Genomic DNA, 24,598 nt, shown 5'->3' with positions numbered 1-24,598 from the left:
GTGGGCAAGCCTCCACCCGCGACGGAGCAGGGCTCCTGGATAAAGTGAGTGGTTTAAAGACAGCCCTCAGCAAGCAGGAACGCGGAGGATGTTCATAGAGAGACCCTCGTGTCACTTCCTAGAGAGGGGATCAGACGGCGGCCCGGGCCTGCCTCTGCCCGTGGACGGCTCACCGCGTGGCTCTCCTGGTCCCTGGCCCAGCCCAGCCCGTCAGTTCCCAGTGAGCACGCCCCTCCTTCAGGGCTCAGGGCCCCCGCCCTCTGACCTGGCTGGAGGGGAGGGCAGGTGCAGGGGTGGGGCCCGGCTCACCCACCTCCGTGTTCTTCTGCTTCATGGCCTCGTAGTAGGGCGAGTGCTCCGCCAGGTGCCGGTTGGGGGCGCACAGGTAGTAGATGTTGCGGGTACCGGCCTGCATGCGGCTGGCGTAGTCCGGGAGGCTGGTCAGCTGCCCAGCAGGCAGTGCTGACGACTCGTACCGCAGCAGCTTCGCGATGTCCTCCTGCACATGCCAGAGGCCGGGTCATTGGAGTTCCGGGTCCTGGCTCTGGAAGCCGCCAGACCGAGGGGCACAGACCTCAGGGGCCTCCAGTAAGAGGACGGCTCTGGCTGGCCTGGTGACCCACCGTGTCTGCAGCTGAGGCAGCTGCTGCAGGAGCCCGGCCTGGGGTGGCACACTGGGCTGACCCGGGGTCTGGGGGACCTGGGGACTCCAGTGCAGGGCCCTGGCCACCCCCTACCAGCCATTCCAGCTGGCCCAGGGCCTCGCTGAGCGGGCCTTTCTGGGTGAGCCGCGTGCACGGTCGCAGGAGTGGCTGAGCCCTGTCTGTGACAGAGCTACTCTTAGACCCAGCAGCCTCCCTCTGTCCCGAATCACAGACCCTCTCTCGCGGAGCAGGGCACATGGGTGTGAAGTCCATGCTTCCCAGCCCTCCTCACAGCAGTGTGCAAACTGAAGTGGGTGTGTGACTCGGAGAACAGACCCTGGAAGGAGGGGTGTGTCTGTCTCTGCTTGGGTGAGACGTGTATGTGACCGCGGGTGGAGTCATCGATGAGGACGGAGAAGCAGCGACAGGCTAGGGCCTGGTCGTGTCCTGATGATAAACCCTGCTGTGTCTACACTACCGCCTCATCTGACAAACCACGGTGCCCAAAGGGCACAGTCCAGACGAGGGTGACATGCAAGGGGAGCGGACAGGGATAGGGGAGCCCACCCCGCAAGCCAGACTCTAAGTGCGGAGGCTCAGTTCATGCTCTGGTGCTCGTTACAGATCCTAACAAACACGAGACACCAATAAAGGGCTTAGACAAGCCTCTGGCCCCACCTGGGTGCCACTCCCACAGACACAGAGGGCACACGTGGAGCCCAAGCAGGTGGTGCCTGAGCTGTTGGACAACTGGGGTGCTGGGGGGGTGCGCAGGTTGGCAGCCTGGGCACTCAGCCCCTGTCCCACCCTCACTGGCCTGCAGAAGCACCCGAGACCCCAGGCAGTCAGTCACCCTCCTTCTTTTGTATTACAACTTAAAAGTGGCCCCAAAATGTTTATGGAACAATTTTACTGTTTTTAAGTAATTATGTAGTTAACTGACCCCTGGCCCATGTTGAAGGACTTTTGCCCCATCACATGAGCTGCCCTCCCCACCCGTGAACCAGGCACCTGGCCTGTCCCTGCTTCTGTGACCTCAAGTCCCCCGGGCCCTTGTGAGAGGAGACGGTGCACACCTCCACCGCTCTGGCCATAGGCAGGGGCCCTGGCGGAGCTGGGCCTGCCGGGACCACCTGTGGGGTCCAGAGGCCTGACCCCTGGGAGGGCGGCTGGCCATCCTCACGTCCCAGCAGGTGTCTGCTCTTCAGTGGTGTCCTCCATGGTCCGAGGCCACCTAGAGGAAGGCCCGAGACCCAGACCCTACCTTGACCTCCTGCTCAGCTGTGGTCACAATTCCCTCTCTCACAAACAAGCCGTAATCTTCAAAAAACTTGGCATATTTCTCAGCATCTTTTTTACTCTGGTCAATGAAGAATTTTATCAGCCTCTGCTGCAGAACGCCCTGGAGTTTTCTACAGAACAGAAAAGCACTTATTACAAGAAAGCAACTTTCACGGAATACCATCAAACAGAAGGACTTTAGCCACCTAATAATCAGAAGAGTGAAGACATCCCAGCAAGGAAGGGTGACCTGTGGTCAACTCCAGTTAAGGGGACAGGCGCCCTCTAGAGGCAGGAACCCCTAGGGCTTCCCTTGTGGCTCAGCTGGCAAAGATTTATGGACCAGGATTTTCACCATAGCACATAAAACACAATTATGAACAAGCGTGTGTTCAACAGGAAAGAACAAGTTGAAATGAATGATGAAAAACTACACGCCATTAAAAATTACACCCTCAACATGATTCTTAATGACATGAAAAAGTGCCTGAGTTGAAAGAAAAACCAGAAAGATCCTAGTATGGATAAATTACAGAGTACACATATGTACTAAGTATGCAAAAAACTACTTGTTGTACGTTATATTTTTCATAATTATGATCCATGCGTGTATATTTTAATTTTGGTTTATACTGGATAGAGGCTTCCCTGGTGGCTCAGATGGTAAAGAATCTGCCTGCAGTGCAAAGACCTGGGTTTGATCCCTGGGTCGGGAAGATCCCACGGAGAAGGGAACAGCTACCCACTCCAGTATTCTTGCCCAGAGAATCCCACGGACTGAGGAGCCTGGCGGGCTGCAGTCCTTGGGGTTGCAAAGAGTCAGACACGACTGAACACTGACACTTTCACTTTTCATCCTGGACACACTATACGTGCCTACAGTTTTACAAAATTGGTAATTTTTGCATCTGGATATTTACCAGAACATTACATAATGGCATAAAATTTTGAACAACTTTTTAAGTCGGATTAGGGGGTGTTTTTACTTCCTTAATATTCTGCCTCGGGACTTCCTCAGTGGTGCAGTGGCTGGGGACCCACTGTGCAGTGCAGGGACACAGGCTCAGCCCCTGGTCAGGGAGCTGGGCCCCTACATGGCACGGAGCAGCGGAGCCTGAGCCACAACTTGCGCGCCCACGCGCTGCAACAGAAGACCCTGTGCGCCGCGGCCACGACCGAGAGAGCACGTGGTTAATCAGTATTCTGCGCGCCCTTTAAAAAGGTAAAATTACCATCTGCTTTTCAGGGTAGGGAAACAGTAACATTTAACGTTCATTTCAGCTTTTCCTCTTTTTCCTCTCATCCTGAATAACTCAGTCCATCAGCCACAAGGGAGAATGGGACAGGGCAGCGCCTGCGTCTGTCAGGGGAGCCACAGCAGCTTGGATGGGACGAAGAGGTGTCCGTGCAGGGCAAGGGTTGGGGAAGCCTGGCGTGCAGTGTCAGAGCCCAAGGACCCCAAAAGAGGGCACAGGCTGGGGACAGCGGGTGGCATCAGGGCCTGAGCCAGTGAGGGAGCTGCGGAGCTGGGGAGGGCAGGCTTTTTTAAGGGGAGGACCAGAGAGGTAACACTCTGGGGATAATCGGGCAGATTCCACACCGCTGGGAGCAGATGGGAAGGTGGAAGACAAAGCACAATGGGGGCAAAGGAGTCAGCCCGGGCGAGCTCCCGCTAAGCCTGGGGCAGTTCGGGCATCAATGACAGTAGCAGACCACAACTCCTGAGGAAAACAGAAATCCAATCACGCAAATAATTTGTAAAAATATTAAGAAAAGTATAAGAAATGAACCCACAGCTACAAAATACCAGTCCCACATATCACTACTAATTATAGAGGAAAAAAGAGGAATTTCACCTGCGAGGGCTGGCAGACACCCCCTTAGTCAAATGTCAGCGCCAGTGAGGGGACAGCTCCCGTCTCGCCGCCTGACAGGATGCACACGGTGCTCCCTCTGCACCCGAGCACGTGGGGCATCAAGACCCATGCCGGGGCCACCTGGGAGATCCCGGGGACCTCAGACACACACAGGTCTCGAGAGTCAGGGAATGACTGGAACTCAGCCAGCCTCTAGGCCAGAGAAACGCCACAGCTAAAGGTGTGCGTGACCCTGGACAGGACCCTCTCGCTGCAGAGGACACAACGGGTGTGCAGCGTGGGCTGTCTGTGGAGACATGGCAGGTCCACCCTGCCGTGTGTCCTCTAGAAGCGCACCTGAGACACGGGGCCAGTGGGCACGCGGCGGACAGCTGACTCTCCCAGGGCTTAGGGAAAATGGATTCTGTGTCATGCGTCTTGTAAAAAATTTCACTTAAGGCTGACTCTGCTGGTAAAGATGACAACCCAGCCCTGGAAGACTGTAAGCAGTGACCAAATGGCTGGACACGCCCACGCCTGCAGCCTTGGTCCCGCCAGCGTCTGGGTCAGCCCAGCTCCGGCTGTGCACGTGGCTGCCGTCAGAAGACATGGGCTCAAATCCAGGCTCACTCCCTGGTGGCAGTGACCTCCCTGTGACTCGGTTTCCACAACTGTGACATGGAGACCTAGTGGGTCGCACCCCTGAGGAGACAGGGGCTGCACCCAGGAGGGGCTCAGGACGGTCTGGGGGAGAATAAACACTCAGCAGACCGAAGCTGTGGCTGCCGTCAGGATGGGAGATGAGAAGGATGGCCACCCCTGCCCACGTGGATTTCAACAGCAACGTCTCCAGGCGGGTCCCAGGCCCAGCCCTTGCTTCCTTTCCACCATCAGTGACCTCCTGGACTGAGGTCAGACGTCCTGGCTCTGGGCCTGTCCTCCGCCTCGTCCATCCAGGACAGCCTCTGGAGCCTCCCAGCTGCGGCCACCCCGGGGCCGGGGCTCGGCTGAGGGAGGGACACGTCGTAGCCGCGCTTCCGCACGTCGGTCCCCAAACCCGTCACGAAAACCGAAGGGAACCACGAGGCAGAGCACAGGCGACCTGCACGTGCCCCTGCCACAGCTCCGCGGGCACCTGTGCTCCAGGCTGGGCAGCTTCGAGGCAGCACACCTCTGGTGGCAGAGGCAGGCCTGCCCAGGCGGCGCCACGTCTGCTAACTCACCTGATGAGCGCGCTCTCCTGCAGCAGCTCCCGGCTGAGGTTCAGGGGGATGTCCTCGCTGTCCACCACACCTGGACACAGGTGGCCATGCGTGGGTGAGAGCAGCGGATACTCGGGGGCATCCCTGCCCAACCCCTCGTCCCAGAATTCACCCACACTGTGTCCAGGTCATGACCTGGGTCATGGGGTTGGAAGAAAAGCAGGCAAGGCCAGCAAGCCTTTGCCGGGACAGTTTCTACAATTTCAGCATCCACTGAACTCTCTGAAAGCCACCTCCTAGATTTTTTGCTCAAAATCATAAAACTGTCATGGATCAATCAACCGAACCCAGTGTCCGGAGGCGGGGAGCTCAAGAAGAGGCCCCGGGCTATGAGAATGCGGCTCCCCCACTGACCCCCACCCCCCGCCCCCGAGCTCAGCACAGGTGAGCCTTCCCAGGAGGAGCTGTTCCCAGGGCTGCAGGGCCTCAGCCACACACTGTGCACAGATATGAACCTCGGACGAAGCGCAGCCACGTGGGCAGGATATTTGTGGCCTTAGTCTGGATGAGGACCTTGCGGCTGTACAGCGACACGCTGGAGCCCAGCTCCCGGCTCACGTCAAACATGGATGGTTTCTGGAGGCAAAGCAAGGACAGTGTCAGGAGGAGCAGGCCCCGCAGAGGTGGAGCGCCACAGTCAGGGGCCCTTCCTGAGGCTGCCTGGCCCGGGAGATTTGGAGCGTACATGTGGTGCCCAGAGAGGCTGGCCCTGACACCAAGGCTCTGGACCAGGCGGGGCCTCTCTGGACAGCTGCTGCCCCCCCATAAACACGATGACTGGTCTCATCCTCTGAACAGAGCCAAACCTGCTGTGGCCAGGGGTCGGCAAACTAGAGCCCACAGGCCAGATCAACCGTTCACGCAGCTTAGAACAGTTCTTCCTTCCATTTTTTAATGGTAGGAAAAAAGCAAAAAAGAGCACCTTATGACATGTGAAAAGTAAGAGAAATTCAAGTTTCCATGTCTGCAGCTTCTGGAACCCAGCCCCACGTGCCTGTCTCAGTGTGGCCCATGGGCCCTCGCACTGAATCGGCAGTGAAGCGCGTGCCAGAGGGTCACCGTCTGCCGAGCCTACTCCCGACCAGGACTGCAGTCTGCACACAGCCCTGCGGGGACCTGCTTAAGGGGGTGCCCAGGGCTCTGCTTTCCTGACAGGTCCCGGGGACGCGCGTGCACACTCAGCAGAAAGAAACGGGCTCCAGGCTCTCAAAGCCAGAAAGGCTGGGTTCGAGCTGAGGGCTGGGCCAGGGCAGGTGGGGGTGCGCACCGCGTCCGGCACATAGAAGATGCTGCGGATGCTGAGCGGCGCGTCCGTTCTGTAGTGCAGGGTGTAGCGCGGCCTGTCGTGGGCCTGCGCGACGTAGCGGTAGAACTCCTCGTGCTGCCCCTCGCCCACGTCCTTGGGGTCCATCATCCAGATGGCCTGGAAATGGAGGAACAGGGATGTTGTTTCAGACACACCTTCCCAACAACGTGTGGGCGGAGCTTGCGGTGCCCAGTGCTGGACAGACACATGGACACACACACGGCTCTGGAACCAGTGCCCCGTGCCCAGCAGTATCAGGAAGAGCGAGCAGGAGGCAAAACCTGGACGAGGCTGCACATGACCAGCACCAACCGCCGGGGGGTGAGAGGCTCAGGGAAGGCGATTGAGCCGGAAAGGGAGAGAGCGCCAAGGCACTCCCACCAGCTCGAGCCCTGAAAACACAGTAAGACACCAGATGCAGAAGGCCACGTGATGTCTGATTCCATTTCTATGAAACGTCCAGAATAAGCAACCAGGAAGTGGACTGTGGTTACTGGGGGCTCAGGGAAGGGGCTGGTGATGGTGGGGGTCTCTTTCTGGGGTGGGTGGGCAGGGGTGACCTTTTCTAGAACTGACGGGGTAGAACTGACGGTGCTGAGGGCAGAGTGACTGAACACAGCCAGAAGCGCGGGGCATGCGCCGTGAAGGTGACTCCTGGCGCACATGGACCTGCACCCACAGGTCTCACTGCCCTTCCTGCCCAGAACATCCCACGCTGGGGCTCGGACAGCCACTGCAGGCCCATCTGCCTGGCCGACCCGACAGACAGCGGCTCAGCTCCATGGCGGCCGAGCGCGCAGGCAGCTGGCCTCACCTGCAGGGTGTTCATGCGCCTTCCATTCAGGTACAAAGGGAAGCTGACGAAGTTGCTGTACTTTGTCACCACATCTGGAAGACACAGAAACAATGAATACCGGAAGCTTCTAGACACAAAAGCTCCGGGAGGCCTCATCCCTGCCCTCCCCCACGGGGAGCAGAACTTGCTCCAGAACCGGGTCAGGGGGCCTAGGCCACCGTGAGACACCCACACCTCTTGGCAGCCTAATCAGGGTTTCACGGGGTAACGTGACCACTGGAAGGCACTGGGCACGTTCAGTAGCATTAGTGAGACCCAGACAGCGGGGCGTACCCGGCACTGCGCCCACTCTGGTTGTCCAGAGCCTGGACTCAGGCCAGGCAGGTGGCCAGCGACACCACACTGCACTGGGACGAAGATGTGACCCTGAGCCCCCACCAAGCTTGTCCCGGAGGCCCAGGCTCATGCTCACCTCGAACCCGGGCCTCGCTGGCGAACTCTCTGCTGTCAGCCTTGAGGTAGATGATGATTTTCGTCCCAGTTCTAACTCCTGAGGCTTCGGCAACTTCAAACACCCCAGAGCTAAGAGGGAGAGGGGAAGTGAGTCCATCCATCAGCGCTGACAAGGCCCATGTGGCCCCAGGACTCGAATAGACAGGGAGCCAGAGCCTCGCTGCTTCCGAACCCAGCTGCAACCCCTTCCCCCGGGGACAGTGGTGCTGGGGTTGGGGTGCGGGGTCCCTGCTCATGAGCACAACCTCTGGGCCTCAAGTTCCCTGAGATGGCCGGCAAGCGCCACACCCCGGGAGACCTCCTCCTGTGAGACCTCCACGTTCCGGAGCCCCGGCTGGGTGCTGCCTCTGGAGAGCAGGGGCACGTGGGGGCTGGAGTGGAGGGGGCACCCTGTCATCTCACATCCCAGGTGACTTGGCCCCACTTTCATGGAACAAAACAGAAATCTCTGTTCTGATGAGGGACACGGGCTGTGCCCCGGCAGGGCGGGAATGCAGGTTCAGAAATGAAGTCTGGGTGTTTAGGAAACACACAGTTGACCTCAGCCATGGCAGGTGCCAGCCTCTGTGAAAAGTTGAGATGTTCCTGGACATCCACCCATGAGGCAAGCCCAGAATGTGGTGAGCCAGCAGGAGGTAGGGTGGCCAGGGGCCAGACCCTGACACTCCCGAGGAATCAAGGACATGTCCTCAGAAGAGGCACGTGCCCTGGAGCAGCGCAGGACCCAGCAGCAAAAGCAGTCAAGACCCTGAGCGGAGGCTCAGGCCTCCCATAGAAGCCCAAGAAGCTGCTGGGGCTTCCAGACCAGGCCTTGGAGTCCCACTCTGCGTGGCGGGTGACAGTTGCCTTGGTGGCCCCAGGGCCTGGGGGACACTCGATGGGTGACATGGGACCCACTCACTCACTCACCCATCTGAAAGCCACCGGTACCCAAGGCTGCCTGCATCCACCGAGCGAGAATAGACCTCGACTCTGTCGGCCACCATGAAGGCCGAGTAGAAGCCCACACCGAACTGGCCGATGATCTTGCTGCCAGCCTCTGCCTGGTTCTGCAGTGCATCCAGAAAGGCCTGCAGGGTGAGGCTGGTCAGAGGGGCGTGTCAGGCGGGGATGGACTGGCTTTGAACCTGGGGTCAGCCAGTCTCTAGCTGTGGGAAAAGTACCCACTCCAGCCGGTCCATCCAACAAATAACAAACTACCTCTGAGGGCCCCATGATGATGCAGGGAAATCCTGGACAGAGGGACCCCAATGGCACAAACGCGCTGGTGGACAGTCCTCTCAAGCTGGCATCTAGCGCATCTGGGACCAGCCCTGGTCAGAGCTGCCCTTAGGATGCTTGACCTGAGGGGAGTGGCGGTAGCACCCCAGGGAAGGCGGGGGCCTCACCTTCGACCCGGACCTGGCGATGGTTCCCAAGTTGGACACCAGCTCCTCCTGGCTCATCCCGACACCAGTGTCCTAGGAGACAGACAGGCTGAACACCAGGGCGCGTGTGCGGAGCGCCAGGTACAAGCACCCAAGTCGGACCTGCTCACGGCCCGTGACATCACAACAGGGTTGTCAGGAAAGGCGGATTCCAGTCACACCAGCCAGGCCTTGCTGGGGAAACCTCACCAGAGGACAGACTAACTTGGATACAGGGACAAAACCAAGTTCAGGAAGAGCTTCACAGCGCCACACGATTTGTGACAAAGGTTCCAAGACAAACCACTGTGGACGGGAAGAACAAACGGTGCCGAGACAAGCAGCAGCCACGGGCGGAGCAGCGCCCAGCCCGTCTCCCTCACGCAGACACCACGTGATCAGAGGGCTGCGTGTAAGAGCCGAGGCCGTGAAACCGCGAAAAGAGAAGACAAAAAAAAAAAGAGACAAGACAGGAGGAAGCCTTTCTATCCCTGCAGAACAGGCAGTGACTCCTTTAATAGGCCACTAAAAGCATGAAACATAAAAGTGATAAACTGCATTTCATTAAGAACTTACGCTTTTCAAAAGCCACTACCTAAGAAAATTAAAAGGCAAGTCAGGGACTAGGGGAAAATATTTGCAAAGTATATCTGATATAGGACTCGAATCTAGAATATACAAAGAACTTACAATGCAAAAAAATGACAAACCACCTGAGTAAAAATGAGCAAAAATCTGAAAGGCATTTCACAAAGAAGATACATGAATGGCAAACACTTATAACCATTAGGGAAGTGAAGTAAAGTGAAGTAGCTCAGTAGTGTCTGACTCTGTGCGACCCCATGGACTATAGCCTGCCAGGCTCCTCGTCCATGGGATTCTCCAGGTAAGAATACTGGAGTGGGTTGCCATTTCCTTCTCCAAGGGATCTTCTTGACCCAGGGATCGAACCTGGGTCTCCCGCATTGCAGGCAGACGCTTTAACCTCTGAGCCACCAGGGTCCCCAACCATTAGTGAAATGAAAACTAAACCTACACTCAGACACTGCTCACTCACTAAATGGCTGACGTTAAAGACCAACCATGACGAGTGTATCAAGGACGTGCTGCCAGGAGGAACGCAGAATGGGACACCAGCTTCCGGCAATGCTTGGCAGTTTCTTCTAAAGTTAGATAGACACTTTCCTTACAACCCAGCAGTCCTATTCCAAGGTATTTACCCAAAAGAAATGAAAACGTGTGTCCATACAAAGACTGAAATATTCATGGCAGCTCGATCCCTATCATCTCCAGTGCTCGCTGGAGAAGCTGGTGAAGAGACTGGTGAAGCTGTGATGCCTTCATACAGCAGAACACTTCTCAGTAACAGAAAGGAACAAACTACTGATTTGCCTGACTGCGCGAACTCTCAAAACCACCGTGACAAGTGACACTCAAAACTCAAGAGACCACCTCCTGTGCAACTATGTTTGTGTGAAATCGTAGAAAACAGAAACCGCAGCAACAGAAAGCAGGTCAGCGGCTGATGAGGGCTAGGAAGGGTGGGGAATGCTGGGTGATGACCCCAGTGATATGGTGGGCCCACTACTGTGTGTGTTAGTCCAAACTCCCTGAACACGTGAACCTGAGCGACCTGATCATACGTAAGCATACTTTTAAAACAGCAGCAGCGGCCGGCAAGAAAGGCACACACGCACAGAGCAGAGAGGAGCAGACCAAAGATCACAAACCAGCGGTCGTTCTGAGTAGCAGAGCCAGGCCTGCTGGGAAGAGGCCCACAGGGACGGACGCCCCCCAGAGACGCGGGCAGCAGGGCCTAGAGCAGCTACCTCGGGAACATGGCCCTCAGGTCCACCGCCTGATGAACCCCACCTCTGCCTTTCTAACTTTCTGACCCTAAACTGTAATAGCCACCAAAAGTATTGCTGTGTCTACAGTAAGACTGTTAATCCAAACAGCTGTAATGAAAATACAGCACTAGAGAATATACAATAACACGCCGTAAAAGCACGGTCAGAAATGTGAAGCCGAGCACCGCTGACCCCTGAACAGCAGCAGCTGGTTGAGTCTGGGGATGCAACTCCACTCTGCACTGTGGGTACAGAGGACACAGAGCAAGACCCGCAGACGTGGAGGAACTGGGTACTCATAGGACAGACTGTACGTTCTGTGTGGATCTCAGACTGTGAGGAGGGCCTGCCCCCCCAACCCAAGTGCTGTTCAAGGGTCACCTTACATAAAAAATACTACGTGGTTTAAAATCCGTTAAGGGAATTCCCTGGTGGTCCAGTGATTAGGACTCCATGCTCCCAATGCTGAGAGCCTGGGTTCAATCCCTTGTTGGGGAAGTAAGATCCCACAAGCCACGCAGAGTGGTCAAAAAAACTTTTTTAACCTGTTTGGATATGTAGACAAACCCTATTAGACATATACTGAAATGTTAACAGTACTTATCTTTGAACGATGGGGCTCCTCTTCAAAGAGGGAACCCTCTTACACTGTTGATGGGAATATAAATTGGTGCAGCCACTATGAAAAACAGTATGAAGGTTCCTCAAAAAAAAAAAATAGAGTTGCCACATGATCTAGCAATCCCACTCCTGGGCATATCTCCACATACAACTCCAACTCAAGAAGATACCTGCACCCCCATGCTCACAGCAGCACTGTTCCCATAGTCAAGACCTGGAAATAAGCTAAATGTCCATCGACTGATGGATGGAAAAGATGTGGCGTGTGTGCCCCTCCCCCCCACACACACGATGGAGTGTTACTCAGCCATGAAGAAGAATGAAACCATGCCATTTGTAGCAACATGGATGGACTGAGAGATTAGAGAAAGACAATTATCACACAGTATCACTTAGATATGACTCTAAAATAAGACACAAATCTATCTATGAAACAGTAACAGAATCACAGACATAGGGAACAGGGTTGCAGCTGCCACGGGACAGGGCAGGTGCAGAAGGGAAGGACTGGGAGTTTGGGGTGCGCAGATGCAAATGGGAATATATAGGAGGGCCTACTGTATACAGCACAGGGAACTATATTCAGTTCAAGGTGGTCAGCAGGCCACTGGGAGCCTAGAGGCGTGACAGACAGGCAGCCCGTCTCCCAGCCCATCGGGGGAGGCACCTGGATTGTGATGGTGCCTCTGTCCGTGTCAGTCTGCAGGTGAATCTCCATGTCTGGCAGCGCTTGGCCTTCAGACACCAGCTTATGACGCAGCTTTTCCAAGGCATCACTTGCGTTGGAGATGAGCTCACGAATGAACACCTATAGAAATGGAGATGAGACGCTGTGCTGCAGGACCTATCTGTCAGCAGCCTCTGCAGCAGTGTTACCAGCTGGGGGGGAAGCATTTAACCGGATAAAGACTTCCCGCTGTACTCAAAGCCAGTTTCTCCACAGCCGCCCACAGGATGACTGGAGGTGGATCATGTTCCCCTGACCCAGCTTTCTGTCACCTCTGACTCTACTGCCCCTTCCTCAGCATCATCTTGGAGCTAGGAGTCTGTTACTGCCAACTGCAAGGGACTCGTGAGACGACTTCTCAACTCTTGCCCAGGGATGTCAAAATATCCTCAAAACATACTTTCTCTTCTCCATGAAGGGCTCACCAGCTTCACTTAATCTAGTGGGTTGCCACAAACCAGACCTCCCATGTTCAGGAGAAAAGGGGGCCTCAGGCCCCACGACCGACCTGGGTGTGCACAGCCCTTCTCCTCTGATAAAGCTCCACTTACAGTCAGATGCAGCACATGGGAGGGCTGACCTGGCCCCGAGAGAGAAGCAGCTGGGTGTTACGGGCCCACCTGGGGATGGAGTTTAGCAGGACGAGACCTGGAAATACTTCCTGGAAGTCTTTTCATTTTGGAAAGCTGTGCTTTGCTGCTGCTGCTGCTAAGTCGCTTCAGTAGTGTCCGACTCTGTGCGACCCCATAGACGGCAGCCCACCAGGCTCCTCCGTCCCTGGGATTCTCCAGGCAAGAACACTGGAGTGGGTTGCCATTTCCTTCTCCAATGCATGAAAGTGAAAAGTGAAAGTGAAGTCACTCAGTTGTGTCTGACTCTTTGCGACCCCACAGACTGTAGCCTACCAGGCTCTTCTGTCCATGGGATTTTCCAGGCAAGAGTACTGGAGTGGGCTGCCATTGCCTTCTCCAAGCTGTGCTTTACCCCTCTCAAATTCTCTGCATTTTAGCAACAACGAGCATGGAACCACAGCCTATCAGCCTGGAGCAGCTTTGTCTCCTCACAAAGGCCCCAGGCGCTCCTTGCTGCTCTGCTCTACACAGGGGGGGTCTTCTTCCTTCAGCCCCACAGACCATGGCTGGTGAGGCCAGGTGACGAGGGAGGTGAATCTGGGGTCCAGAGCCCGTGGGCAACACCCCAGAAATGGACCTCAGCAGGGAAGGCCCCACACCAACACCTGAGACTTTAAAATTAACAGCAAAATGCATTACTTCCCAGGTTCAGTGTGGCTCAAAGAATTACCTGGATATATCTGTCCATAAACCCCAATGGATTTTGGTAAGAATACTCTCATTGGTAGCCAAGATCAGTACTTGTCCAAATTTAATGCCTTCTCACTGCTAACCCACTAGCTGGCATTTCCCCAGGACAGCACAGAAACAGTCTTGCCAACAGAACCAGCCAGCGCTGGGAGTGATTAGCAGGCACGCACCTCTTTTTCTGAGTACAGGGAACGGGCAACAATGTCTAGGAGCTTCTTCGTCTCAGCCTGGAACTCGTGTTTGGTAGCAGAACCTAGTAACGAACCACAGACGCAACCAGGAAAGTTTAACGTCTTTTTTCACAGAAGAACATGCTTTGCAACATTCAAAAAAATCTTTAAGATAAGGAGTTTTAAACATTTTTCAAAACAGTGAACAACAACAAAAAAACCCCAACCATCTGGGGCTCAGACAGAAGAGCAGATCAGGGGTTCCCTTTCCCCAAGAAGCGCGGACAAGCCCGCACCCACCCTCCTCGCCGGAGCCTGCAGGCCTCAGGTCCCGCTGCTTGGAGAAGATGTCGACCTGCCTCCACAACCAGACCCCGGATTCGATTCTTGAATGCAGTGGTTTCCAGATTAATCATTTAGAAAGCAAAGGAGAAAACCTCACTTCTCTTAACCCAAGCATTAAATACTCTGTTGCTGTCTCATCTGAAAGCCAGAAACGGATTCGCGGCAGGACCGGCTCCAGAGCCTGCCCTCCACACGTCCAGGGAACGCAGGGCCGTGCTGAGCTTCCGTCCGCTTGGTGATTAGCAGATGTGCAGGCGCCTGCGCCAACTCCCGGTGACCACCAGAGGGCGCCAAACGTGCCAGGATGGAAGTCAGAAGCTCCGGGGAAGCCGGAAATGCAGGAGGCATTGTTTTGGGACCCCTCCCTCCAACCAAGCCCTTCCTTCGTCTGAAGCGAGTGCGTGGCTCCCTCAAGCACGGCTTCTGCCTCAGTACCCCCGCGGGAGGCAGCGTTCTCCGGGGCCCCTGACCGAACGCCCCAACCCTGCACCAGCCTCACCCTGCACGGTCTCCGAGCTGCTGATGACCGAGTGCAGGGGCCCCGCCTCCGCCTGGTCCTCAGCAGCCTGGGAGCTGAAAGGCCGTCCCACGTGGAAGCTCGAGGCCAGGCTTCGCCGGGGACCCCAGGACTGAGCTGGGGGCCTCCAGGGACACAGAACTGGTTTTCCTGAAAAGACAAACATGAGGAAGAAAGAATTAACAGGACATCAGGACAGAATACCCTGATTTGTTCACACCAAAGCCGGCTCCAGAGACCAGTGTCACCCTGGAGAAATCGGAAGTGACAAGCTCCGCGCATCTAGCCGGTGCATCTAGCCGGTAGTCGGCAGGTAGTTTTGCTAACACCGCCCCACACATGGCAAATACCAAGAACGCAGAGAACTCGGGGCAGAACGGCAGGAACAGGCAGGTACCTTCTGACGCCACTTCCCACATGCGCCCCGATTTGGTGCACAAACCCACCAAACTCAACGTGCCTCCATGCTTGCAGCCCCTCCCAGAGCCAGAAATAACGACAGGCCAGCCTTCCTTACTGTGTAACTAACATGGAAAAAGGAGAAAAAATACTCCCTAAGAGGGAGACAAATTTTTCGATGTGCATGTTCCAAAACTGTCCCGTCATCTTCCAAAAAATCTTCATTGAGTCCTTTCTTCTCCTGTCCACAAGAGTCTTTTAAATTAGTGCATTTAAAGTCTGCAAACCAGGGCATGATCTCCTCTGCCTCATAACTAGGAGTGGGATTCAGTGTCTCTCCAGTTACTCTTCAGTAACTCCCTTCAGCACAGTGGACCGAGGAACCACTGGGTGGGGAGAAGGAAAACCCACCCCCATGACACTGCACCCCAGCCCGGCGTGGCTGCCGGACGCCACAGAAAGACACACGGCCCCTCCACCCAACGGGCAGAATTCAGCCAGTCCTCACCAGCACCCTGAAGACACTGGCCGGGGGCCGGCGCTGTGTAGAGGGGCTCACTGCCCAGCACTCTGACGGCTCCTAACACAGGACACTCCGTGTCAAAGTCTAGGCCACAACAAGCTGCAGCTGCCTGTTACACGCTACGCACGTGTGGCGCTCAGGAAGGAATGAGTTAGAAGTAACTCGTGGCTTTCAAAATCAATGTTATCAGCTTCCACATTCCTACAAGGTGTAAATATCTGCCTTCTGTTTAAGGTTATTTTTGGATTTATAGATAACACACACTTTAGCCTTTATCTATATGAGGAATACCTTTAAAACCAGCCTAACTTAGAAAACATTCAGTTTCCAGATAGTTTGAATATTGAATTCTCTGGCCTAGCTGCACTGTTCACTTAATCCATACAGCTAATACCCCTAAAAAACTGGGGTATTTCTTCTGGAATTAAGTGGCATTTGGTTATAGCATTCAAGTCTGCACCAGCCCAGGCAGGGCTGCTGGGGTCCCCGTGGTCCCAGATGGCGCTGACGCAGGACGTACGACACCAGCAGACTGTGTGACCCATACCGCCTCCCCTCCCGGGACAGCGCTCCTGTCTCCCCACAAAAGCTGGGGACCCTCTGCTTTAAACTGAGGGGACTTCAGGCTGAAATCAGTGAGGGATGCGAGACCTGGCTGGGCCTCAGGATGCAGTGTGGACTCAGCTCTCCGTGGAGCATCGCCCTCCACGTACGAGCACTTGGACCACTGAAACTGGGAGTGACGGGGAGGCCCCCAGAGGAAGACGGGAGGCAGCCCCGGAAGCACAGACTGGCAGTGTTCCTGATGCTTCCACGTAAGCCCGAGGACACTGAAAGTATTTTAGAGATTCTTACATCAAACAACCGCTCCCTGTTCAGGGGCCTCAGGAAAGGACAGAGAGAGAGAGAGTGAGAGAGCCTGTGTGTCTGTCTGTGTGTAAAGGACAGTGTGTGTGTCTGTCCGTGTGTGTCTGTGTCTGTCTGTGTGTGTATGTGTCTCTGTGTGTGTGTAAAGGACAGTGTGTGTATGTCTGTGTCTGTGTGTCTGTGTGTGTAAAGGACAGTGTGTGTGTGTGTGTGTCTGTGTGTTTCTGTGTGTGTGTAAAGGACAGTGTGTGTCTGTGTAAAGGGCTGTGTGTGTGCGTGCACACGTGTGGTGTCCCAGGCCGCCTCCTTCCAGCAGTGGCTCGCGGGTGCGCTGACCCTGGCCCGAGCCTCCCCAACTCCTCCGCCGCCCTTGCCCTGGCATACCCAGGGTCCTTGGCCTTCCAGGTGGCCCCCTGCCTACACACTGCTCCATGCAACCTGTCCCATCTCTTAAATTCAACACCTTCATCTTCTGACACCAACTCCATCTCGGTATTTCGGATTTCAGGGGACTCATTCCTGAACACAACCCCACCAACTCCAAGGGCCTCAGGCTGGCCTTCCAGGACCCCACCAAACAGCACCCAAGACCTCCAGGGCGCACCCCTTCGTCCCGGCCCACAGGCCTGCAGCCACCCACCCTGGGGAAGGAGCCCTGGCCACAGCCCTGCCCCGCTTCCTGTCCTACCCCCTGCTCAAAGGACTCTCGGTCCTTTTCTCATCATCTGCCTCTTGGTCCTGTCAGGAAAGAACAGGTCACATTCCCTCACGCCCAGTTGTAAGCCATCTTCACCCCCAAAGAAAACCAGAAATCACACGAAGCTGAACAATTCAGTGGATAACGGCGCCTCTCCTTTTCAGACCCCCAGGAACTACCTGTTTTAAACCTGCTCCCAGACTGGGGAAGGGGCTGTTGGATTATGACCGGCACATTTTATTTCCAGTCTTCTGTGCATAAATATTTTTATCAAGAACACATCTTAGGGCTTCCCTGGTGGCTCAGTGGTAAAGAATCCACCTGCTAATGCAGGAGACATGGGTTTGAGCCCTGGTCCAGGAAGATCCCACATACCGAGGGGCAACTAAGCATGTGTCCAACTACTCAGCCCGTGCTCTAGAGCCCAGGAGTTGCAACTGAGCCACATGCTACAAGTACTGAAGTCCACGCACCCTGGAGCCCGAGCTCTGAAATGAGAAGCCACTGCAATGAGAAGCCCGCACGTCACAACTAGAGTAGCCTCCGCACTCCACAACTAGAGAAAAAGCCACGCAGCAACAAAGACCCAGCACAGCCAAAACTAAATAAGCAAATGACATTTTAAAGAAAGAACACATCTTAGGAACTGCTCTGTTTTAGTACATATAAAGCTGCTTATTCTTTTTAATGAACAAATAATAATCCACTGTACTGAATGAATATTTAACTAGTGTTCAACTGATGGATGTTTAAACTGTTTCCTGTCTTGTGCTGTTGAAAACAATGCTCCAGGTGATCGAGAGTTATCTACTGCACATTTACCCTTCATGGAAGAAAGAGACACAGGGAAATATCCACGTTTCTACTCGTTTGTGCAAAAGCAACAGGAAGGATAAACCAGAAGCTAATGAGATTGTGTATTCAATTCCTAAGGCTGTCATAACAAGGGACAGGGTGGCTTACAACCACAGAAACTTCATCTCTCCTGGTTCCAGAGGCCAGAAGTGCAAAACCAAGGTGCCGGCAGAGCCGAGTCCTCCCGGGGCCCCGAAGGGCAGTCTGTCCACACCTCCCCCGGGCTCGTGGCTGCCTCGCCCCCATCTCTGCCTCTGTCCTCACACAGCCTCTCTTTCCTGAGGGTCTCCTCTGTGTCCAAATTTCTCTCCTGAGTCGCCGGTTATACTGGGTTTGGGGCTCACTCTAACCCAATATGAACTCATCTTATTATATCGACAAAGACCCTCTTTCCAAATAAGGTCACGCTCACAGATGAGGGCGTGCACACATCTCTGGGGCACACGATTTAAACCACAAGAAACTGGGTACCCGGGCTGTTTGCCTCCTGGGGCTGCTGTGGCAGAGCACCCCGACGAGGCCACGGAAACAACAGAAGTCTACCTCCTCCCGGCTCTGAAGGCTGAAGGAATAAAGCCCAAGCGCTGGCGGGGCTGCAGGGGGACCCGCTCTACCCGCTTCCCCACCTCGGGGGCCTCAGGGCACCTCAGCTGGGAGACGGCGGTGTCCTCCTCGGCTCGTGTCTGCCCCTGGGTTGGAATTCCCTTTTATAAGGACACATCATAGCGGATCACGGCCCATCCTAGCGATCTTTAACTGGATCTTCGGCAAAGATGCCATTTTCAAACAGGATCGTGTTCACAGGTCCTGGGGTCAGAATTTCATCATCTTTGGGGGACTTGCGATTTGACCCATAACAGATGTGTGGGACTAGAATGGAGAAAGGAAGGGTGGGGATGAGGGAGCAGAGCTGAGGGGAAATGACATTTCTGAGCATCCTCTTCCCTCCTGACTCTTAGAACCACGGTCGTGTTTCACAAACCCAAAGAGTAAATAGTTAAGAGCAACCAGAGTGTGTGGAGAACATAAAATGAAACGCAAACAGGAGCAAGCATGCACAGCTGTCCGATGACTGACACAGCCGCCCTGAGAGAGCCCACCTAAGTCACGTGGCAGGGGGTTAAGGGCACAGAACCCCCACCCCGTGAAGGTGAAAACCCAAGTATGGCCCTCCAGTTGGCCCTCCAACACAACCACATCCACACTCGTGGATTCCACCCAGCTGCGGACTGCGCAGTACTGCAGTACCTACTCACGGGTAAACACAAGGGGACCCTCTCAGTTCAAAGGGGGCTCTTCAAGGGTTAAGTGTACACTGGAAAGCTAGGCTCACAAAGGACAGCATACAATCACTGCAGCAGCAGCAGACCAAGCGCGGGAGCACAAGTCAAGGGCGGGGAAGCCAGGGTGAGCCTGTCATGCTGCAAGTGGAGGCACCAGTGTAGCGTAGATATAAACGTCACGGTGCATACAAGTGTGTGATGACACACACACGTGCGCCTGCTGACTCTGTCCAGGGACAGGCCCAGCGGCAGCGGCACCGCGCAGCAGAGCGAGCGAGCGGCCAGCCTGGCCTGCTCCCAGGAGATGCTGCAGCCTGGGCAAACAGGCGGGCGGCCGCCCTCCCGGGCACTCAGACCTCTAGTGTGCAATGCCTTTCGCCCACAGAAGAAACCGAGGCCACTGGAGAACACACTGGATGAGCCTGGAATGCCTGGGGCGCCAAGAGGCGGTGACGGGACACGCCAGGAGGGCACAGGCTCCCAGTGCTGAAATGCAGGACAACCTGGGCAACACAGCAGTGACGGTGGACTGGCAGCAGGCGAACAGAAGAGACGCGAGTCCGCACTCACAGAAATAGTCAGTAAGCGGAGGAGAGGCCCTCTTCCTGACAGCAGCAGAAGTAAGAGGAATCATGGGAGCAGGCCACCGCCACCCGGCAGGTGACAGTCCAGATGGCCGAGGGGCGGCCACCAAGCAGAAACCTGCAGGATCGCAGCATGCCTGCCCGCCCCGGCTTCGAAGACAGAAATGGCACTTCATGGTGCAGTAAGTGGCAGATCAGCTTTAACCGAGTGGCCACAGTCGTCGTCACCATCAGGAATGAGACGTGTCCACACAGCAACTCCTGGTGGCGTGAGAGGGCACAGGCTGTTGTCTGTTGTGTTCTCACCAAAACCACACCTCAAGCCAATCAAGAAACCACCAAACACCGATAGAAGGAAACCCTCTAAAGTAACGGGCCAGGACTCTTCCAAAGTGTCGCGATCCTGAAGGAACAACACAGGCTGAAGAGACACAAGTACAAAGTATGGAGGGTCCTGGGCCAGCAAAGGACATGGATGGGAAACCAGCGAAAGCCCAGTGAGACTGGTGTATGGCTGAGTAGCACTGTGTCATGTTATTTCAGTTTCCAATAATTACACCACAGCCATCAAAGATACTAGTATTAGGGGAAACTAGGGGAAGACTGAGTACTATTTCTATAACATCTCCGTAAAGTACAAAATATTTCAAAATGCTACTGCCAAGATGGCGTTGTTATGAAACTTTTGGATCTTTGCTTATTAGTCAGGTAAAAATTTTAATGTAGTTTTTCTATTTCTCTCCTGTTACATTTCTCTTATGAGTAAGACTGAACATCTACTCATATTTTAAAATATTTTCTATTTCCTTTTTCATTAATGGACTGTTGATACGCTCTGATCATTTTCTACTACATTGTTCCTTATTGATTTGTAAAAACTTTTTATATATTAAGGGAATTAGTCTTTTTGTTTGAAAAGGACTTCCTTGCCCAGCAACCCCACTGCTGGGCATACACACTGAGGAAACCGAATTGAAAGAGACACGTGTACCCCAATGTTCATCGCAGAACTGTTTATAATAGCCAGGACATGGAAGCAGCCTAGATGTCCATCAGCAGATGAATGGATAAGAAAGCTGTGGTACATATACACAATGGAGTATTACTCAGCCATTAAAAAGAATACATGTGAATCAGTTCTAATGAGGTGGATGAAACTGGAGCCTATTATACAGACTGAAGTAAGCCAGAAAGAAAAACACCAATACAGGATACTAACGCATATATATGGAATTTAGAAGGATGGTAACGATATCCCTGTATGCGAGACAGCAAAAGAAACACAGATGTATAGAACAGTCTTTTGGACTCTGTGGGAGAGGGAGAGGGTGGGATGATTTGGGAGAATGGCATTGAAACATGTATAATATCATGTAAGAAACAAATCGCCAGTCTAGGTTGGATACAGGATGCTTGGGGCTGGTGCACTGGGATGACCTAGAGAGATGGTAGGGGAGGGAGGAGGGAGGGGGGTTCAGGATTGGGAACACGGGTACACCCGTGGCGGATTCATGTTGATGTATGGCAAAACCAATACAGTATTGTAAAGTATAAAAAAAAAAAAAGGAAAGGACTTCCTTATTTCAAGATTACATTTCCCATGTCTTATTTTTCCTATTCCTTTTGTTTTCCACTTAATATTCAGAATATTTTTGAGTATTTAATATGTTGTTTATGACTGGAATAATATAAATCCTCAGAGTTGAGAAAAGAGAAAAAAGAAAAAAAAGCAACCCATATATTCAACCAGGATTCTAAGACTTTCCCTTAGATCCCAAGATTACAGTGCTGTCAAGAGCAGGTCTGATTTCAGGTTAACTGAACTTTCTTCAGGCTTCTCTAGTGGTCACGCATGGGTGTGAGGGCTGGACTGTGAAGAAAGCTGAGCGCAGAAGAATTGATGCTTTTGAGCTGTGGTGTTGGAGAAGACTCTTGAGAGTCCCTTGAAGTGCTAGGAGATCCAGCCAGTCCATCCTAAAGGAGATCAGTCCTGAATATTCATTGGAAGGACGGATGCTGAAGCTGAAACTCCAATACTATGGCCACATGATGTGAAGAACTGACTCACTGGAAAAGGCCCCGATGCTGGGAAAGATTGAGGGCAGGAAGAGAAGGGGACAACAGAGGATGAGATGGTTGGATGGCATCACCAACTCGATCGGCACGAGTCTGAGTAAACTCCGAGAGTTGGAGATGGACAGGGAGCTGCAGTCCATGGGGTCACAAAGAGTCAGACATGACTGAGCGACAGAACTGACTGAACTGAACTTTCTACAATGATTTTAAGAATAAACCAACAGTGCAATAAGCCTGCCTGAACCAGATACAAACACACTCTGTCCTCACGCTCCCCCTACACCCTAAGGGAAAAAGCACAAACCTCAGTGTCAGGCTACAACATCTGAATCTGTTTGGTGGTTTGGGATCATCGAATGGGAAGCACAGACGGTGTGACTCTGACACACATCCGCCAGTGCTCACACTGCCTCCTCTACCTGCCATTTCTTTCCATCTAAACTGCTTCAGGACCCAGTGTGAGGGCCCCCACTTTCATCAGGCCTCCCTCCCAGTACACAGTAATCTCTCTCTACTATAAATCAGAGCACTTATTTTCCATGCCACTAATTTAAAACTTGTTACAAGCCAGTTTGTGTAAGTTCTTCTATCAACTTTTTCGTAATATATAACATCTCACCGAATTAGGGCAGGAACAAGCTTATATTGCTTAGTGTCAAACTCTCTGAAGGCAAGAACATCCATATTTCTCTATAGGCCAAAGCATCCAGATGCAGACGAATTTTTTTTTTTAAGTCTTGAAACTTTTTATCAACAAAAACATGACTACAGTCAAGCAGAAGCACATTCAATCAGCCAACAGATGGCGGTAGTGATCCTGCAAGGCCATTCCGACTAGTAAGCAGCAACTGAAAATGCACCTGCCAGTAGGGGTTCATGAAGCAAGGCACGTGAGTCAAAACACACCGGGTATATTCTTTTGCTTTGTTTTCTTTAAAAAAAAAAATCTATCTTTCTTATACATCAGCCATAGTTTCACTATGGTTTTGCTTCATAATGGCCTCTAAGTTACATACTGTAGATACACGCACACTATTTTAAGCTGTGAGAAATGGACTGATTGTTTTTCTGGAATTACATATCCCCAAATCTCCCACTTTCTCAAGTGTGATGTGGCTAAGACAATTTCACTTTTGTCTTTACTGCGTGGAGTGCCACTTCCTGTATGGCTGACGTGTATCCTATCAACCACGAACTTAGGAACAAGAAGACTACAGAAGGCCCCGGAGAGTCAACAAAGCAGGGAGATTCTGGAGAGTCAAAGGTAAGAGCACAGAATAGGCGCAGGTTCAACAAAGGGTGGCGGACACTCTAAGAGAGAACACACACGATGTGTACTTTTCTGGCCGAAAGAGCCAGAGGAGAGATTCGGAAAACCACAGAATATGGACAGTGAAGGGGGGGAGAGCCCAGAAAGAGGGAGCCTCCAATTTGGGGAATAATAATTCCAAGTCTCTGGCTGACCTCTGGTCCAAACCGCAAGCAGTCCAGTTAAGGAAAAATGGGTCAAACACTGCCTAAGAGAAAATGTTAGCAGCTGGGGCCAACCAGATTAATATCCACCTTTAAAACAATAACTACCCTTCAGAGGAACACAACAGAATCCAGAAACTCCACAAGGCGACATTCACGATGTCCGGGATGCAATGAAAAGTCACTCAGCAAACAGAGCCAGGAAATGGAACCGCTGCTCAAGGGAAGTGTCAGTCAATGGAGACTGGTGGACGCGGGTTTGAAAACAGCCATCATAATGATACTACATATCATAAGCTAAAATATGCTCAAAATAAAAGATGAGAAATTTCAGAGACATAAACTATAAAAGAAAAACCAAGCGGAAATCCTGCATATAGAAAATATCATATCTGAAAATTAAAAATTAACTAGGAGGCTTAACAACCAAATGGAAACAACAAAGGAAAGTCTATGAATTTGAAAATAAATTTACAGAAATTATTCAAGGTGAAATAGATTACAAATAAATGAACAGGGTCTCAGACATATGTGACAGAAACAGAAAGGAGTTTAACATTTGGAATCCCAGGAGAGGAGAAAGAGAATAGGGCAGGAAAAATATCTGATGAAATAATAACTGGAAAATTTCCCCAAACTTGGTCAAAGACAAATTTACAGAATCAAAAATTCAATGAACCACTAGCAAGATAATATCAAAGAAAAACACTTAGGCACACTGTAATCAGACTGTTGAAAACAAAATAAATAGAGAAAATCTTGGCAGCAACTAGAAAAAAACAAGACATTATTTGGGGAAACAATAATTTGAATGACAGCTAACTTTTCAACAGAAATGATGGAGGCTGAAAGACAATGGTACAGCATCTTGTCATAAATAGCAGACCTGAACTAAAAGAAATGCTACAGTTCTTCAGGCTGAATGTAAATGCTATGGGATGGAAACCTGGATCTTCAAAGAGAATGCAGAACATCAGAAATAGTAGCCTAGGTAAACACTAAAGAAGTTTTCTCTAGTTTCTTTAAAATACATACAAAAATTAAAACATTGTTTTACCAATGTTTAAAGCCAAAATTAAAATAAATTGAAAGTATGTAATATATACAAAAATTAAAACACTGTTTTACTGAAGTTTAAACCAAAAATTAAAATACTGTCTTGTGGGGTTTATAACATATGTACTGCATGTAACAAATGTAACATAGCACCCATATAGTTGCAAGG

The 24,598-nt window shown here is 52.6% G+C and overlaps 1 protein-coding gene across 2 annotated transcripts in view; it reads right to left on the bottom strand.

Annotated features, from left to right (window-relative positions):
- The window catches only part of TRAP1 (TNF receptor associated protein 1), a 50,077-nt gene that overhangs the window by 5,134 nt on the left and 20,345 nt on the right, over positions 1 to 24,598 (bottom strand). For both annotated transcript variants that reach the window (XM_052659651.1, XM_052659658.1), the window contains exons 2-13: positions 14,599 to 14,766; positions 13,755 to 13,837; positions 12,203 to 12,343; positions 9,047 to 9,118; positions 8,568 to 8,728; positions 7,618 to 7,727; positions 7,164 to 7,237; positions 6,311 to 6,466; positions 5,499 to 5,619; positions 5,005 to 5,074; positions 1,909 to 2,056; positions 314 to 499 (exon numbers count right to left, since the gene is read on the bottom strand). In XM_052659651.1, the coding sequence (XP_052515611.1) occupies positions 314 to 499; positions 1,909 to 2,056; positions 5,005 to 5,074; positions 5,499 to 5,619; positions 6,311 to 6,466; positions 7,164 to 7,237; positions 7,618 to 7,727; positions 8,568 to 8,728; positions 9,047 to 9,118; positions 12,203 to 12,343; positions 13,755 to 13,837; positions 14,599 to 14,766 (1,490 nt within the window). The remainder of the gene's footprint in view (positions 1 to 313; positions 500 to 1,908; positions 2,057 to 5,004; positions 5,075 to 5,498; positions 5,620 to 6,310; positions 6,467 to 7,163; positions 7,238 to 7,617; positions 7,728 to 8,567; positions 8,729 to 9,046; positions 9,119 to 12,202; positions 12,344 to 13,754; positions 13,838 to 14,598; positions 14,767 to 24,598) is intronic.

This window comes from Budorcas taxicolor, chromosome 2, assembly GCF_023091745.1.
Source record: "Budorcas taxicolor isolate Tak-1 chromosome 2, Takin1.1, whole genome shotgun sequence".
NCBI classification, from domain to species: domain Eukaryota; kingdom Metazoa; phylum Chordata; class Mammalia; order Artiodactyla; family Bovidae; genus Budorcas; species Budorcas taxicolor.
Note: the sequence above shows the minus strand (reverse complement) of the source record. Positions and strands in the feature narration are given on the sequence as shown.